At 42.2% G+C, this 18,695-nt stretch overlaps 1 protein-coding gene across 8 annotated transcripts in view; it reads right to left on the bottom strand.

Moving 5' to 3' along the window:
- TNIK (TRAF2 and NCK interacting kinase) overlaps nucleotides 1-18,695 on the bottom strand; it is a 396,954-nt gene that overhangs the window by 88,757 nt on the left and 289,502 nt on the right. For all 8 annotated transcript variants that reach the window (XM_025376200.1, XM_025376201.1, XM_025376204.1 and 5 more), the window contains exons 10-12: nucleotides 14,333-14,508; nucleotides 8,738-8,804; nucleotides 4,968-5,172 (exon numbers count right to left, since the gene is read on the bottom strand). In XM_025376200.1, coding sequence (XP_025231985.1) covers nucleotides 4,968-5,172; nucleotides 8,738-8,804; nucleotides 14,333-14,508 — 448 coding nt within the window. The remainder of the gene's footprint in view (nucleotides 1-4,967; nucleotides 5,173-8,737; nucleotides 8,805-14,332; nucleotides 14,509-18,695) is intronic.

Here is an 18,695-nt window from a genome sequence, read left to right as displayed (position 1 = left end):
GAGGCATAATGATTGCTTGAATCTGGGAGGCAGAGGTTGCAGTGAGCTGAGATGATTGTGCCACTGCACTCCAGCCTGGGCGACAGAGTAGACTCCATCTCAAAAAATAAATTAATTAATTAAAAAAAGAGAAAAAAGGAAAAATGTATGGTAACAGAGAATGTGAACAAAAAGCTGACAGCAAATGGATGAGCATGGAATTATGAAAAGTTCCAACACAAGCATAAGGTGGGTCTCGTTAAAAGTATTGAAGCTGAATTTGAAAAGTCCTCAAAAGTGAGGTCTGTCCAGCTTTTGGCAATCAATAAAGTTCTTTTATATCCATTTTTCTGGTTAATCCTCAGGATGACTTTGATGGTGGGAACAAGCTTTGCTACTGACCTCATCTGTAGAGCTCAGGAAGTGGAGGTGCAGGGAGAATAAGAACTGCCAGGGCACGCAGGTAGTAGTAGTAGTACATGGTGGCCCTCAAAAATTGACGTTTTTCCACTCCAAGTGCAGATCTACTGACTTCCTGGGCAGGTTGCTTCCCTTCCCAGAAACAGACAGGAAATGAAAGCATTTCTAGGGAGTACTACACAAAAACTATGTTTTAAATATCCTCTTTGTCATTTGAAACCAAAAGATGCTACTGTCTTCCTGACCTCTGAGCAGCATTCTGCAGAGCTGGCCCCTTTAGCTCCATCCTTATGCTTGAATACTAAATCTTTGCTTCTGTAGCATCAAACTCTCCAGGCGTTCTTTCCACTTCCCTTATCAAATTTCTCTGCTGTCTCTTCCTTGCCTGTTCTAAGTTCTTAGAGCTCAGGCCCACACTCTCTTCTCATGTGTACTTTTATTACCACAAACCAATAATTCCTATTTTTCTTATCTTTGGCCCCTCTTCTATGGCCATCTCTACATAATCCAACAGCATGGATTGGACTACTATTACTGTTGGCTGCTCTTCCTCATTCCTGATGTCTAATCAACTTGCACATCCTGCATGGTCCACAGGCTACATTTGTCTCAAACATGTCCACTTTCCTCAATCCCCACTCTACCATCATCTGTCCAAAGCATCATACTCTCTGGCCTGGACTAACTTGTCTCCTCCACTTACTCTTGCTTCTTTCCAGCACTTACCCTGCAGCAGCCAAAGTTTCATTTGAAAAAGGCAGATCTTACTCTATTCCCTTAGTGAAGACACATCAATAGTTTCCCACTCTTCTTAGAATAAAATTCAAAGTGATCAACATGGTCTACAAAGCCCTGCATGACTGTGCCGTGGCTTCCCTGCCTGGTGTCTCTCCATGCCTCACTCCCTCCTCTAGCAGGACTCCGACGGACTCCAACCAAGCCAGGTGAGCCTCCCACCCTGTGGCATGCTCTTTTAGCATGCCACTCTCCTCCACCACGGCAGTCATTGCTGTGATGATAAATGATTACTTGGCTGATTATTTACTTCGTGACTGTTTCCCTCACAGATCTAATCGTCACAATGGGAGCCTGTATTTCTAGTGTCTAGCATGGTGCCCACACAACAGAGGTGTTCACTGAATATTTGTCAAATGACCACCTACAGACCTCGGGAAAAGGTTTTCATTCAACCTCACGCTTAAAAACAACAACAACAATTGAGTCTAACATCCTTGAAAGCCTCAGTCACGATAAAAAGTTAGAGGCTTAGAGAGAGTTTACATTTTTAGGCTGCCAGGTTCTTACTTTGTACATTAATGCTCCATGATTACTGGCCAATAAGATACAGGTGATACCTCTTCAAAAAAAAAAAAAAAAAAAATTCATGGGATGGAGCCAAAGTGTATATTTTTTGGCCAGATAGAACTGGTTATTTTTATAACTGGACAATGTTAGGATGGTCTTGAAGGGCACTACACGAGAATGTTGGTGTCCTGAAAAGTCTCGAAAGAATAAAACGTACTACCAGGGAGCAGGTGCTTCTGAGGTCTATTTGATTCATTCCTGTGACTTAAAGGCATGCTCCCAAAAATGAAGGTATAGAATGCTCTCAGCATTTTGAAACACATATATAAATCACTAATATCATTTCAAAACTCTTGAGTAGAATCAAACATCACCACAGACTTGCTCAAGTTACCAGAGTAGAAGCCTTGACCCCTGAAGGTTCCCATTCTTGGATCCTAACTCCATGATACAGAATAAAACATGTTGTATTTTGTTCATGCCAAGTAATAGAAATTTTTATTGAGCTGAGTAAAACTAGAAGAGGTCCTCCTTGTACTTTTTCTCACCATTGATGGACTCGTTCACTTTAGCTGGGTTTCATCAAGTTCCTGGAGTCTTGTTATAGGTTGTACTTCAACACTGGTCAAAAGCTGAGTCTTCTCTACACCATTTAATTGGCCTGAAGCCACATCCTTTTCATAAAGCTGATCAACGACCACATTCAGTGTCTATTCAAAGTCCTTCTAAGAATATACAGACACTGATTTAGAGAGCTTAGCCAAATCCACATGGTTACTCATAGATAGTAAAGGACGTGCAGGGCTTCCTTAGGAAACCTCTGGTGGGAGGTGACATTTGAGATCACCAAATCCAAAAGCTATAACATACATAGTCATGTGTGACCAAAGGAGTAGCTAAGTGGGAATGCTTTTCCTACAAAAGGAAAAATGACTCACAATGAAGCTAAATTCTCAAGCTGAACTATGGGTTTTAACAGTTTCTATGTGACAATGTAGTCCAAGTTCCTACTCAGGACACCAGAAACACGACTGATCACCAAAGACCAGGGAAGCAGACATAGAAGGGGACATGGCAGGAGCAGGACACGACAGAAGAGTTCCTGGTGGGAGAGAATGTCATGACCTAGGGGTTCAGAATTTACAGCTGTCTGAGTACTTAGTATTCCTTGTTCTTCTCCACTGTGCTATAGACTAAGATGAAGGATCAAAAGAGAAAGCTGGTATAATCTATCAATGCTCTGTGGCCAGAAGCATTCCTGCTTCTGGTGCAGAGCCAAGGCTCATGCCCATTGGTACACAGAGCAAAAGGCTTATGTCCTCATGCATGCTGGCTGACGTCTTCTGTGAAGCCAGGATTGACAGGGTGTGTCTCTGTGGATGCACATGCCTCAGTCAGCTGAACTCTGACTTGCTCCATGGTAGCGGTTCGATCAAATGCCACAAGAGAAGAGACACAAAGGAGGCCTTGGCAATAGCTCTGACTGGGAGCATGAGACAGAACCCAGGTCAAAGGTGAGCATCTGTTGGGCACAGATTCTGTGCCCTTGTGCAGAACTTAAATGTTCAGGGTAAAAGTCCATAGACATAGAGACCAGATGAAGGATGTGAAAAGCATACCAACTCTGACTTATCAGTGGAGAGACAGAACATATGCGGTGACTTGGTGCTTAGTCTCTGCAGGCCAATCCCCTGGATCTGAAACCTGGTTTTCTTCTCAACCTTTAACAAGTTACTAACCTCTCTAAGACTCAGCTACATTATCTTTAGACTGGAGATTATTGTGAAGATTAAATGAGACAATTCGTGTAAAGTACTAAACACAGTACCCTGCAACATCGGACCAATTACTTCCCTCCCTGAACCTCAGTTTCTTCTTTGTTAAATGGGGATTATACGAGTTTTGCATAAGAGATAATCGATATAGGAAAAGAGATAAGTATAGTAGATGAGATAGTGGCTATAAGCAAAGCATTCTGCCTGGTGCTTGACACACTAAAGTCACTCAATAATTGTAACCATTGAGTATTACTGTTGCTGGTCTGAAACTGATATCTGAGGGACATAATGAGGTTGATGGGATTTACTGCAAACTGGAACTGAGGCCCTCACTGATTTAAACCAGGGAGGCTGGACCTTGATGTACCATTTAAAAAGCAATCTGCTCCTGGTGACTGCAATTCACCACCCTCTAAGTCTTCAGTGGCCACCTGACAAAGCAAGTGAATTGCTGCAAGCCCATTAATGAGAAGCAAGCTGGTGTTTGGGGAACCTGTAAAATTACTACCCCATTACCGAGCAGTTCGTGCGCCCTTCATCTGCTGCCCAGCTTCCCCAATAGATACGCTCTCTCGGTTTCCTAATTGTCTAGAGGCTTTGATTTATCTGGCAGAGGAAGGAGGCCTGAGAGATCTGGGCAAAGTTCTGGGAAGGAGGCTTTCACAAATGTCTGTAAGACCACAAGGTGAGAGTCTGGCCCAGGACAAGGCATGCAGCCAACTGTGGCTAGCAGTATGGCTTCCCACACAGATAAGCAGTGTCTGCTGCTGAAGGCAGGTCTTGCCCACAGGCTGGAGGACAGGCCCTGGGTACTAAGGGATGTCTGGGAAAGGACCTGTGAAACATTCTTCCTAGCATTCAGAGCATCAATAGGCAGGTCCTACTCTTCCATACTTGAAATTCCACTTATCTGCTTATTTGCTGTGATCTAGTTAACACCTATATTTCACCTCTCAACTACTCACTCATTCATTCATATATTAATTTACTCATTCCACAAATATTTATGAGGCACTTATTACATGCTAGAGATACATCAGGGAATAAGAGAGAGAAAATCCCCTTGTCCTGATGGAGCTTAAATTCCAGTAGGGACATTCAGGCATGTAAAAGTACATGTAGAGTATATTTGAAGGTGCTAAGAGCTGTGTAAAAGTAATAAGGCAGGGCAGGGAAATAGGACATGCTGGAGGGAGGGGCTGTGACTTTAAGTAAAGCTTAGAAGGTGCTGAGAAGGTGATATATGGCGAGACAGGAAGGGGTGATGACCTTCACCTGCTTTTCTGAAAAGACCACACCACTGCAAAAAGCAGGGAAAGCTTTTTGTTTGTAAGCGCATTCAGGACTTATCTGCCCTTGCAGTCAAGCTCTTTGTGCCTCCAAGCTCTGTGTGCTCACGGGTGGGATGTGGGCCCCCAGGGAACACCTAGGGAGTGACCACAACTGAGAGGCTTGGGGTCAGAGGTGGCCCGAGAAGGTCCTCACCTCCTCCAGCCGCCGCCTCTGCTCCTTCTGCTCCTCAATGCGCTTCTGACGCTCGGCCAGCAGCTGCCGCTTGTGCTCCTCATTCTCCCGCTGCTGCTGCTCCAGCTGCTGCCTTCGTAGGGCCTCAGAACGCTCCTTGTTGGCCAGCTGCAGCCTCAGAAAGTCCCTCCGCAGCGTCGACTCCCCTGGCAGATTCAGGATGGAGCTGTGGGCAGGAGAGAGTGATCAGGATCCCACGTGGGGCAGAGGCCATGGCTACCAAGAGGCCTCGGAGAAGGGAAGCAGGACAGATGATTCAACCACACACAGGGAAAGAAGAGCACAGGCTCCTAGATCCTCTGCTAATTCAATCATTCACCCCAAAGAAACAGCATCAGGATAAGAGACTTGCCTCCCTTTCAGTATGACTGTGGCAAACAAATGCTGCTTCCATCCACAGAGGGATGTCACATTCTCAGAGTTGTCACCTTCTCCAGGACTATCCACACCACTCCCTCGCCCTTGGGACGTGGCAAAGATTTGTTTTTAAAGACTTTAGCCAGTGTGCAAGCCATGAGCCCCAGACTAGATTATTTTCAATAAAAATGGACAATGGTGGGCAAAAAGGGAACCTACTCTACTTAGACAAGCACAGATTGGCCTCACCTATACGACTCCCTCACGCCAAACCCCATGAGGCAGAGGCCAGGCTGCTCCTGTGAAGTCGTGATGAGCCAGCGATGGAAAACCCTTGAGTCAAGGTCAACACAGAGCCAGGATCTGCGCCCAAGCTTGCTGAGTCCAAGTCAGGGTTTGCCTGACTGTACCACACTTAAAGGGCTTGGTTTGGCTCTGGCCACAGCGGGTGAGGCTAGGACTTCAACCCAGCTCATTGGTTCCTAGATTCTGTCTAGGCAACAGTTTTCTCTTCTGTAAAATGGTGGTTGTACATGAATGTGTGTGCATGCGACAGAGATCGAGAGGATGTAAATAAGCTCTACCTACTTCGCCAGTGATCCTGGGCTGCCCTACTCGCAGGTGAACAACTAAAAGTTACAGAGCAGCCTAAGAGGGAGCTGAGAAATGACTTCTGTTTATTCCAACCTAGCCCTTTTAATCTTTCTGGAAGCTTCCATTTGAAATAAATCTATTAAACACATATTTACGGAGCACCTGTTATGTGGCAGTCACTGTAGTAGGCTCTAAGGATATGGCAGTTGCTAGATAAATTCCCTCTTTAAACTTATCTTCTTATGGGACACACATACAGACAAATAACTTCAGGTATTAATAGGCTCTATAGAAGACCAAAATTGTAATTGTTTAAGAGTGACAGTGGCGGGGAGCTGAGGTAAGCTTTGAGGCCCTACTTTTTAGACAGGTGGTCAGAAGACCTCTCTGGGAAGGAAGCAGTTGATGAAGAAGGAAGAATGTTCCAGGCAGAGGGAAAAGCAGGTTTAGAGGCTTGAGGAGAAAACAGGTGTGCACCCTATTTTTGAGCAACTGAACACCAGCCCGGCTTCCCAAAGCAGAGTGAATGAGAGGGAGAAGGGTACGAGAGGAGGTCAGAGAGCTGGGTGCGGGCCGCCACAGCCGTGCAGGCGCAGGAAGGTTTTATGTAGAAGAGCAACATGAGCAGATGGGTTTGGCTGCTGAATGGATGACCTCCGCGAGGAGTACAAGGGCAAGCACAGCAAGTCGGACTGCTGCTGCAGAGTGGTTCTGGGGTGGGGACGCCACCCAGGACGAGAGCAGAGGGGATGGAGGAAGGAAGGAGCATTTGAGGACAGAGGTCACGAAGCCTGTGGGCAGATCTGACGTGGAGTAAGGGATGACTTGCAGGTTCTGTTTCGGTGGCTGGGTGACAGTGGTGACAAGAACAGGAATGAGGAATGCTGGGGGAGGAGCAGGTTTGGTGGCAGTTGACAGGAGGACCAAGGATCGATTTTGGAGAGTGGTTAGTGTGCTGTGTGAGATACTGCCATGAAAAGACATAAAAAGGCTTTGTTCGTGATGTTCCATAGACAATGCTTGGCATCTACTAACAAGCCTTCTCTAAAACTTAGAGCCTTTGTGTCAAACTCTGAAACCCCAAATGATGGCGCTTATCTACACAGGCCACTTGCCCTGTGCAAAGGGGAGGGGGCTTGGGAACCCAGCCTCCCATGCACACGAGGATGCTCCATTAATATTAATTGATGTTGAATCAATGTCAGGAGATCTGAGCTGTGTGAGTGACTCAATCATTAACTCTGTGTGTGACCTGGTTGCAACCCTTAAGCTGTCACCTCATTTCTAAAATGAGATAACCATTGTCCTTTTCTATTTCTCAGGATTTCATGAAGATTAATTAGATGTGTCCATAAAAACAGGACTTGGAACATAATCTTCTGCATGATATAATGACATGTTATAATTATAGAAGTGTTACGGTGAGGCTGAGTGGCTCACTGAGTGACTCCCATTCTACAGTTCAGCAAGTGTTAGAAAGATAGGGTTTCTCAGTTCTACAGGAAGTGGTCAGAAAGCTGACACAGTCCTCTGGATAAGCTTTTGAACACTGGTGTACAACTTCTCTGAAAGCAGGGCATTTGGTCCTCTGCCTTTCAGGAATGTTCATTTTCTGTGTCACTACTTGGCAATCATCTTCTTTATGCAGTGAATCCGGGGGCGGCCAACATGCTATGTATCAGATGGTAGGAAAGAATTATTCGGTCTTTGACCTTGAGGAATCCTGTGGCAGGTGAAGTGAGAAAAACTGGATGGCTCTGAAAGCTCAGTTCCGTCTTCTTATAGAAGCTTAGCAAGAATACCGCTCAGTAGGTCTGAGTTAGCATAACAAAAGAACACAAGGCATCTGGCTCATTCTAGCAGTGGTGGCTAAGCTGGCCCCTGTTCTGGTCAGAAAGCTCTCCCTCAGTGATACAGGAACTGATCCTTCAGGAGCATTAGTGTCCACTCCTTGGATGGTTCGAGGAGAGAGGCCATACCTAGGTGAGTCTTCTGCTTGTGCAATTCCCCCCAAGTCTTACTTCACAGGTATACTGCATGGCACCATGGGATGTGGGCTTGCCCTCCTTGACTTACCAAGCTGAATTCGCTCACCAAAGATAAATCCTGGCAGTGCAAGCACACTAACCTGAATTACTTATAAACGCAGACTAGAAGAAAGTCAGAATCAAAGTCAAGTGGAATTCAAAATGTAGGAATGTCAATAAAACAGAACTGGAGTCTGGGGTCCAACAGGTGACAACAGGAATGGCCCAGAAGTATTTGTTTGGAGTTCATCTCTACATATAATTTGATTTTCTGAAAATCACTTTCTCCTGGATTAGGCTGCAGTGAAAATACCAAGGCATGTGACAAGGACAGTGGCTGCCTGAATGGGTTTCTCAAAGGTATGAAGTAACAAACGGACACAAACTAACACAAGTCCGAAAATACCACTTACGTCTCCAGAAAGTTGCAGTTTTAAGTATTTTTAGTCCTGCATTGCCCAGATAATTGCCTTCTACCCATTCTACATGTTACATATGTAAGAAAACAAGCTCTTAGGATAGAGACCATAAATCTTGGGGGACAAAATAAAGAATATGCTGATTTCCACATTTTTGTAATGGTCTGCCTAGGGAAATTTTCCCAAATTAATGAGTATGTTCATGGGCAATAAATTAAATAAGACCACCCTGGTGGATTCTTAAAAACGAACCAATAAATCAAAAGGAAAGTGAATTTCACACAAGCACAATTCAGAATGTGAACATTAGAAGACTTGGCTTTTGCTCTCATACCTGGGCTCTCCTGAGTCATTCTCCTCCTCTTCTTCCTCACTTCCGCTGTACTCATACTCTGTCTCATCTGAAGAAAGATCCCAGCATGTTAGTGCACAAAAAAAGATGCTATGGCTCAGTAAAGCCCAACCCCGTCTCTTATATATAAATAAATTGACACCCAAAGAGTCGTAGTTAACTACGTAGTTACATAGTTAACGTAAAAATCACAGCGTTGGAACAGTCTCCAGGCTGTGATTTAATGGTTTCCATCAGTATATGAAATTAACCACATTCAAGACTGTCTCGGCTGACTCTAGATATCTGTCCCCAGTGCCTAATGTTCACATGAGAAGAGAAGATAAGGAATTAAAAAATAATCCTTTTTAATTTATTAATTTAATTTCAATTAAAAATAATTTGTGTTAATTCGCACTATAAATCTACCCATATCAAACCCACTGGCCCTTTGTAACTTATTGATGGTATTAACCATTTTTAAAGTAGGATTTTATTAAGACTTACATGGATTCACAAACTGTCTTTAGATTGTTTTGATAAGTGCAACAAAGAAACTTTTGACAATAGGTACTATTAAAAATATATAGTGGCTGGGTGTGGTGGTTCACACCTGTAATCCCAGCACCTTGGGAGGCCAAGGCAGGCGGATCATGAGGTCAGGAGATCGAGACCATTCAGGCTAACACAGTGAAACCCCATCTCTACTAAAAATACAAAAAAAAATTTAGCCAAGCATAGTGGCAGGCACCAGTAGTCCCGGCTACTTGGGAGGCTGAGGCAGGAGAATGGCGTGAACCTGGGAGGCGGAGCTTGCAGTGAGCCGAGATCGCACCACTGCACTCAAGCCTGGGCAACAGAGTGAGACTCCGTCTCAAAAAAAACAAGAAAAAAAAATTACATATATATGTGTGTATATATGTGTATATGTGTGTGTGTAACTATATATATATATATATATATAGTTAAAATGTGTTTTGATTGGTCCACTAGGGACAGTCATTTAATTCAGCAAAATGGGAAGCAGTTTACATGTGAGAATGAATAAGATTGAAGCTTTGCTTTGGAAGAGATCAAATCTAATGTGTGAAATGAGTAAATATCAGAGCCTCCATGATTGTGAAGAAAGGGAAGGAATATTTAGTGGGTATCTCCCACGCCAGTCACTACTGCTAGATATTTTACTCTGTTCTCTCATTTATTTTGCATAATAAACCTCCAAATTAGTGTCTGGTTTTCAAGCGAGAATACTGAAATTACAAGAGGTTAAGTAATATAACCAATGTTATCTCATTAATAAAAGGTCAATCTAGGATTTGGATTTAGAATTGAATCCAGAACTTTTCCAACTTAAGAAACAGTGTTCTTTCCAACATATGCTAAATAGCAGTACATTTAAAAAGCAATGAGATATCAGAGAAAGGAGCAGCTAGTGCCACTGGTCGTAATGGATGAAGAGACTTGAAGTCTTTGAAGAAAAAATGAATTGAGCTTTGGAAGGTCAGTGGCCCTCCAGGCAGTTAGCAGCTGGTAGTTGTGGGAAAAGGAAATTCTAAGCAACATATCCACATGAGTAAGGCTGGCAGTATTACAGTGCATAATATGTTCAGGAAACAATGAGCTGTGAGTAGTTAGGTGCCTGGGTGTGAGAAAACCTTATGGAGGGAGAAAGGCTAGCATGGATGAAAAGGGTCACTGATTCTTATAAATGCCATGCTGAGAACTTTCCTATTGGCAATGAGGAACCCTTGGAGGAGCTTTTAAGCAAGGGAAGGTGTCACATTACTCCTATCTCTTCATAGCTGTAGGTTAATAAATACAACTTTGAAGACATTTGCACATCCCTAAAAAGAACTGGAACTGCAATTTAATTACGTTACCACCAGGAGGCAGTAGTCACACAGTGAGACTGCTCAGATTTGCTAAACATGCCTTGCTTTTCACACTATTTAGTCATTAAAGAGATAATGAAAGGAAGCCAAAAGTTTGTGAGTTCAAGTGTATTTTTTAAATCACAACTTAGCTTCGTACATTGAGGTATGTATGAAGCTTTCAGGCTACTTATTTTTAAAATATTAGTTCACCAAAATATAAAGAACCTGCATAAAGTATTTTAATACTCCACGCTAAAAATGAAATATTCTAAACTTTTTCAAAATGAATAAACAGATTTCAAAGTAAAAATGCAGAAATTTTATCTAATAAAGGAAATTACAGCATGGAAAAGAAGCACACAATTATTCCTATTACTTCTACTCTCTGGGGTAAAACATTCATTTGTCAGGCTCCTCCATTTAATATGTACTACTTCACCAAAATTTGGTTTTGACTGCTTTTATATTACTGGGTTAAATTGGCATGGGTCAACATATGTTAGGGAAAAAATATCAGGTTTAAAAAATCACAAAGCAATGCAAAATAGAATTGCTTTGACTGATTCTACCAAAAGTTGGTCATAGAACAACTAAGAAAGTGAAAAGTAATATTAGAGCAAACTAAGTCATTTAACTAAACTGAGCAAATGAAATTAGATCTCATTTGATCAAACACCCTGCCTTGGGGAGCAGACATAAAGGAGACTAGAACTATGATTCTGGTGGCCCTAAGCCTAAACAGGCTTAGATTCCTTAAATGACCATATAACTCTTGAATATACCTATTGCCAAGAATCTTACTTTTCCAGTTTCTTCTCTGCAGAGAACAAACACATTAAAAATGATCTATCTTCATGGCATGGTGAGTTCTGAGTCACATTCCAGAGTTTGTGCCCGCAAAATGTGGAAACAACCTGAGGCACAGGCTTCACCCACTCTTATTTATGCCCCAGAGGGAGATGGGTCATGAGTTCTCACTAAGTACTCTGAGTAAGTGATGAAAAAGTATGGGTCAATAAGTAATTACCTAAATAAGAATAACTGATATTTACTGAGTGCATCTGTGTCCTGGACATTATGTCAAGCATTTTAAATGCATTATTGAGTTTAATCTCTGCAACAATTGGAGGCAGTAGATATTATTAGTATACTCTCAATCTTATTTTAAAGATGAGAAAACTGGAGTGATGTTCACATAACTGATAAGGGGCAGAGTTAGAATTTGAACCCAGAATATGAATCTGAAAACAGAGTCTGAGCACTTAAACGATGCTATATATTCACAATATAATAAAATGTCCTTTTGAGAGAAGCTGGCATTTAATGGTTGCATGTCTGACACACTGCTCTAAAATATGCCCTTAAAAATTCTGACTTCATGGAGTAGCCCCATGGACAAGGAGCAGTTGCAGTCCTGGACCTTTTGAGTTTGACCTATATATTTCTCTTCATGCTGGAGGAACTAAGGGTCTAATTGACTTCTTATTAACTGCAGAGGAGCCACCTTTTTGGCCTAGCTTCACAACCTCCCACTCCTGAGTCTAAGCTGATCATACACTCCTTCAAGTCCCTGCTAGCTGCATAAGAATTCTTCCCTGGGGCTGGGTTTGGTGGCCATGTCTATAATACCAGCACTTTGGGAGGCTGAGACAGGAGGATTTCTTGAGTTCAGCGGTAAAAGACCAGCCTGGGCAACATAGTGAGACCTTGCCTCTACTAAAAATTAAAAAAATATAAAATTAGCCAGGCATGGTGGTGTGCACCTGTAGTCCCAGCTACTTGGGAGGCTAAGATGGGAGGATCACTTGAGCCCAGGAGATAGAGGCTGCAGTGAACTATGATTACTCCACTGCACTCCAGCCTGAGCAACAGAGAGCGAGCCTGTCTCAAAAAATAAAAAATAAAAAAAGTGCTGGGCGGGTGGCTCATGCCTATAATCCCAGCACTTTGAGAGGCTGAGGTGGAGGATCCCTTGAGCCCAGGAGTTTGACACCAGCCTGAGCAGCAAAGTGAGACCTCGTTCCCCTCCACCCCCCCCCCCAAAAAAAAAAAAAAGGAAAGAAAAAAGAACTCTTCCTGGAACCTTCACTGAGATTCTCTCCTCCTGCCTTAGCTCTCTGCTGGCCTTAGCTCTCTGCTGATCTTACCTCTCCAATCCAGTCTGACTTCCATACTGTCACCGCCCCCACTACTAGTCCCCAGCTTGTGTTATGGGTATTAACTGCAGAGGCAAAGAAGAAAGGAAATGCAAGTAAAAGAAAGGCAGCCTCTGTCCCGTGCTGTGGGCTACCCTCCCTTACTGCCTCTGAACTGAAGAGGGGAGAGAAATGAAGAGGAGGGAAGCAAGAACAAGCACATCACCATGTGCCTCCCCTCCCATCCTCGGTCTCTGGTCTTCCTCTCTACTCTCCACTCACCATACTGTTAATGCTCAGCTTTCCAGCCTCACACTGCCTTTCACTGTCATCCTCCCAGCAGCAACCCCCTCCTGTTCTCTACCCAGAAAGCCCTCACTGCTGTCCTCTCCATTTCTCCCTTCCCATGCTCTAACTTTCCCTACCTCAACTAGCCATTAGACCTGCTCCAGACCATGCAAGTTTTTACATTGGTCATGGTACAGTCAATATGCTAGTCAATCTCCAAGAACGAATTTGTCTCCCTTTAGAAAGGTTCTGTTTCCTCAAAGATAAACCCTATACCAGAGAGGCACAGGGTAGGGGAGTGCTGGTGAGCGATACCATATTGATGATTATGGCAGCAAGCCCACAATGTAGTAGAAATTAATGGTGAACTTTAGCCATGACTCCTGAGTTGTTAATTGGAAAGCAAAGTTCAAAAGTGATTCTGAAACTACTGGTTACAAAATTTGCCTAATCAAAGGTCACTTCACCATATAAGAATCTTGCTCATTTCTACAAATGCACCCCCCTTACCCATCCAACCTCAGTTTCAATTTTCTTTGGCTTGCATTTTCTCATTTGGCAGCTCACCTCAATGTTCCCTAATATATAGTATGAGTATACCATTTCTATGCTTGTTAAAAATGTAAGCTTCCATTCAAAAAGGTAGGGCACAGCCTGAGACCCCAAGTTTGGACTCATGTTCTTTCAATGATGTAGTGAAGAGACAGTGACATATAAGAGCTAGAGTCACAAAGATGTGTTTTTGCATATATAAAATAAAGAACTGTGTTAAATGACCTTCAGCTCAAAATCTGATGTTCCATTCAGCAAGCCTGGCAACCTAATGATCTTTTGTATCACTGCAACTATAAAAAAAATTATTTCTGACTTCTAAATAATGGAATTACAAATGAGCCTCAGAGCACATAAACTTAAATGTTGAAGAATATCAGTATAGAAAAATGCCAACTAGATGAATTTTTTTCTTTAGGTTATCTGTCTTCTGTAGAGTTTTAGTCTTCTAAACATGAATATTAATTTGAATTAAGAAAATCACTTGTCATATTAAAGTACTTCATAGTATCACTCAACATGACTTTGTTCAGTATCTGGCAGAGGTAATGTTTCTTGCAGTTCTATTTCTTTTTCATGAAAGATTCTACTTCAGTAGTCTCACACCACTGATGCCCAGAGGCTGTGGTCTCAGAGACAGCCCCTCACACGACCCATTGAAATCCCCATAGTCACCTCCAAATACACGAAGAGCCCATGATTCACTCCATCGTTTGTTTTTGCTGCTGAAATACAAACATGCATCTAACCTTTTTCTCCTCGCTTCTTCTTTGTTCTATCAATATGATCCTTGAGTTGAATGCGGACCTGTCGCTCATTAGGTTGGTCTCGTATAAATGGATGCTTCATCAATTGTTCTGTTGCTGGTCGCTGGCTGTGATTCTTTACCAAGCAGCTCTCAATAAATGACTGGAATTTTTTTGACCTGCCAAACAAAAGAAATGAATCCACAGATAAAACGGCGATTCAAAGAAAAGCAAATGTGTAATTTCTGAAATGCTGGGACTTTTTTTTTTTAACGTCCAATTGGCCGGCATAGGGATCATCCACTAATCGCAAAACAGGTGTAGCACTGTATTAGGCATAATGGGTTCAAAGGCATCATCATCATCAATGTACAATTAAGGTAGCAGAAGGTAGTTATACACATGAAAGCATTTTTGCATAATTTATATATAACATTACACAGCAAACCAAAAGGAAGCAGGGAAGGAAAAGAACCCTATGGGAATCACATCTAGAAGGGCTATTGGAATAAGGAAACCATAGTGGGCCTTAAAGAATTAGGAGAAAGTCACTCTGGGGAAAGGATAGTTCAGATATGTAGGAAATCAGTGAAAAACTCAGGCTAGGATGAGAATAATATATGTTAGGGAACACTGAGATGAGTCCTTAGAAATAATTCCACGCATCTACAGCCATCTGATCTTTGACAAACCTGACAAAAACAAGAAATGGGGAAAGGATTCCCTATTTAATAAATGGTGCTGGGAAAATTGGCTAGCTATAAGTAGAAAGCTGAAACTGGATCCTTTCCTTACTCCTTATACGAAAATTAATTCAAGATGGATTAGAGACTTAAATGTTAGACCTAATACCATAAAAACCCTCAAAGAAAACCTAGGTAATACCATTCAGGACATAGGCATGGGCAAAGACTTCATGTCTAAAACACCAAAAGCAACGGCAACAAAAGACAAAATTGACAAATGGGATCTAATTAAACTAAAGAGCTTCTGCACAGCAAAAGAAACTACCATCAGAGTGAACAGGCAACCTACAGAATGGGAGAAAAGTTTTGCAATCTACTCATCTGACAAAGGGTTAATATCCAGAACCTACAAAGAACTCAAACAAATTTACAAGAAAAAAACAAACAACCTCATCAAAAAGTGGGCAAAGGATGTGAGCACACTTCTCAAAAGAAGACATTCATGCAGCCAACAGACACATGAAAAAATGCTAATCATCACTGGCCATCAGATAACTGTAAATCAAAGCCACAATGAGATACCATGTCACAGCAGTTAGAATGGCAATCATTAAAAAGTCAGGAAACAACAGGTGCTGGAGAGGATGTGGAGAAATAGGAACACTTTTACACTGTTGGTGGGACTGTAAACTAGTTCAACCATTATGGAAAACAGTATGGCGATTCCTCAAGGATCTAGAAGTAGAAGTACCATATGACCCAGCCATCCCATTACTGGGTATATACCCAAAGGATTATAAATCATGCTGCTATAAAGACACATGCACATGTATGTTCATTGTGGCACTATTCACAATAGCAAAGACTTGGAATCAACCCAAATGTCCATCAGTGACAGACTGGATTAAGAAAATGTGGCACATATACACCATGGAATACTATGCAGCCATAAAAAAGGATGAGTTTGTGTCCTTTGTAGGGACATGGATACAGCTGGAAACCATCATTCTCAGCAAACTATTGCAAGAACAGAAAACCAAACACCACATGTTCTCACTCAAAGGTGGGAACTGAACAATGAGATCACTTGGACTCGGGAAGGGGAACATCACACACTGGGGCCTATTATGGGGAGGGGGGAGGGGGGAGGAATTGCATTAGAGTTATACCTGATGTAAATAACGAGTTGATGGGTGTCGACGAGTTGATGGGTGCAGCACACCAACATGGCACAAGTATACATATGTAACAAACCTGCACGTTATGCACATGTACCCTAGAACTTAAAGTATAGTAATAATAATAATAATAATAAAAATGCCAAGCTGGAGAAAAGTAAAACCAAGGTTGGATAGGTAACAGGGAGTGCATTTTGTAGAAATAAGCAAGATTCCTCTATGATGAAGTGAACTTTGATTAGGCAAATTTTGTAACCAGTAGTTTCAGAATCACTTTTGAACTCTGCTTTCCAAGGAATAAGAACAGGCTCTATGTGTACATTTGTCATTAACTCAAGGACTTAAGACATTTAACTTTAAAGAATTAAGTTCACACCCAGAGGCAAATTTATCTCCCTTTAGAAAGGCAATATTTCCTTAAAGATAAACCCTATGCCAGAGACCTGGCAGGGGAGAGCTGGCGAGAGATACCATACCTATGATTATGGCAGTAAGACCACAATGTGGCAGAAATTAATGGTGGACTTCAGCCGTGATTCATGAGTTGAACACGCATGTTCTTGCTGAAAGATCCAAGAAACTGTTCAGAGTCATCAATAATTAAGCTCATGACTCAATAGCATGCTTTTCCAAGGCGCGCCAGGAGACCTTGGTGAAACTCGGGTCACCCTTCCCGTCCTGCCCAGAGCAGGAATGATCTGTTTTGTGCTCTCTGTTGCTCTCCTGTGGTGCACAGGGGAGATACAGGAGTGGATCCCAGGATTGAGCCTTTGCCCAGCAGTCCCTGCATACATACTCTTCAGGCCTGAGAGGTGCCCTCATCACACAGAACACAATGGGGAACATGTTCTTCAACACTCAAACATGACAGGGCACTTTTCTATGCACCACTCTCTAGTGCTGCCCTGGTCAAAGCAGTTTTTCACTTTATTCTGTGTTTTTAAAGTACTGAATCACTGGTATTTTTTTTTTCCACTCTAAATTGCTAAGCTACATTCAAGTTTTTAAAATACTTTACCTAGAAATAAAGGTAGCCTACTGTGCTTGGGGTTGCCCAGGATGAATCAGGGTTGGCCATACTGTGGACTAGAAATAATGACAGCAGGACACTCTATGCACCTCCTTGTTAAGTGCTTCCGTGCACATCCTTGCTGCTTCACACTGAAAATTATCAACAGCATCAGACGTGCCTGAGCCATCTTTGCATCATGAGCACACTACCTGATTTGCATGTTTGGTGCATGAGTGAATGCATGATGAAGGTTCTGGGCAAGAGCTGCAATATGGCCACCTTCAAGTCTGCACTTTTGAGGGACAGAAAGGGAGGTTTGGAGAGTGGATATTCTTCTTTTTCTCAGATCAATCAAATAAATCTGTGGAGGCATAAATACGATCTCATCTAAGAAGAAACCTTGCCAGAAAAATGTAATGAAATAAAGGACACTCCTACGGAATGAACTGAAGAGAATGAGGTTGACCTGCATGAAGATATAAACGAACTCCATACAGTACTTTTCCAGGTAGAAAAATCAGTATTAAAAAGATGAAAACAAAACTTAAGACAGAAAGGTATGAAATATTTACAAGGAATATAAATGGCAGTTCTCTTTTTCTTGCTGGCAACTAGAAGGAAGTGTTTATTTTTATTATTATGATTATTATTTGAGATGGAGTCTTGCTCTGTCACCCAGGCTGGAGTGCAATGGCATGATCTCAGCACACTGCAAACTCTGCCTCTCAGGTTCAAGTGATTCTCCTGCCTCCGCCTCCCGAGTAGCTGGGACTACAAGTGTGTGACACCACACCTGGCTAATTTCTGTATTTTTAGTAGAGACAAGGTTTTGCCATGTTGGCCAGGCTGGTCTCAAACTCCTGACCTCGCCTGCCTCAGCCTCCCAAAGTACTGGTATCACAGGCATGGGCCACCATATCCGCCGGAAGTGCTTGTTTAAACTGCTCAACCAACTATTAATTAGAGGTTGATAAAGAAAAGAAATCACATTCGATTTAAAAGTGAGATCCACATTTAATAGACTTGCATTCTATTCCCCGATACTGACATCCAAAAAAACAGTCAGAGAAATCTCCAGAATGGAATAGTGCTCAAGTTTAATGGGATTAGTTATTAAACAGAGTCCTTTTTCCCAGTATGCCTTGCTGGGAGAAAAAAACTCAGAGATATTCAAGACAATAACTTTGGGCCTAAAAGGTAGGCCTACTTGTGCAGGACTACGAAGCTGGTAATATATTTCATATCTTCTTCAAATGGCACCCTTTGAAGAGAAAATAATGTTTACTTAAAACGAGTCTTCAAAGAAGGATTCATAGTTTCTTATTTAAGTTAGCATGACCAAAGAATCAATATGCTTAATTACACACTTATTTAAGAGTGAAAACACTTCACCTATGTTGAATATTACCTCACTGTTTGCTGAGTGTTCTAATGAGTTTAAAGTACATTTATATAACTTTATTGCTTGAATCTCCACTGATAGTAATTTA

Source organism: Theropithecus gelada, chromosome 2, assembly GCF_003255815.1.
Source record: "Theropithecus gelada isolate Dixy chromosome 2, Tgel_1.0, whole genome shotgun sequence".
Classification (NCBI taxonomy): Eukaryota; Metazoa; Chordata; class Mammalia; order Primates; family Cercopithecidae; genus Theropithecus; species Theropithecus gelada.
This window is presented reverse-complemented; position numbering and strand designations above follow the sequence as displayed.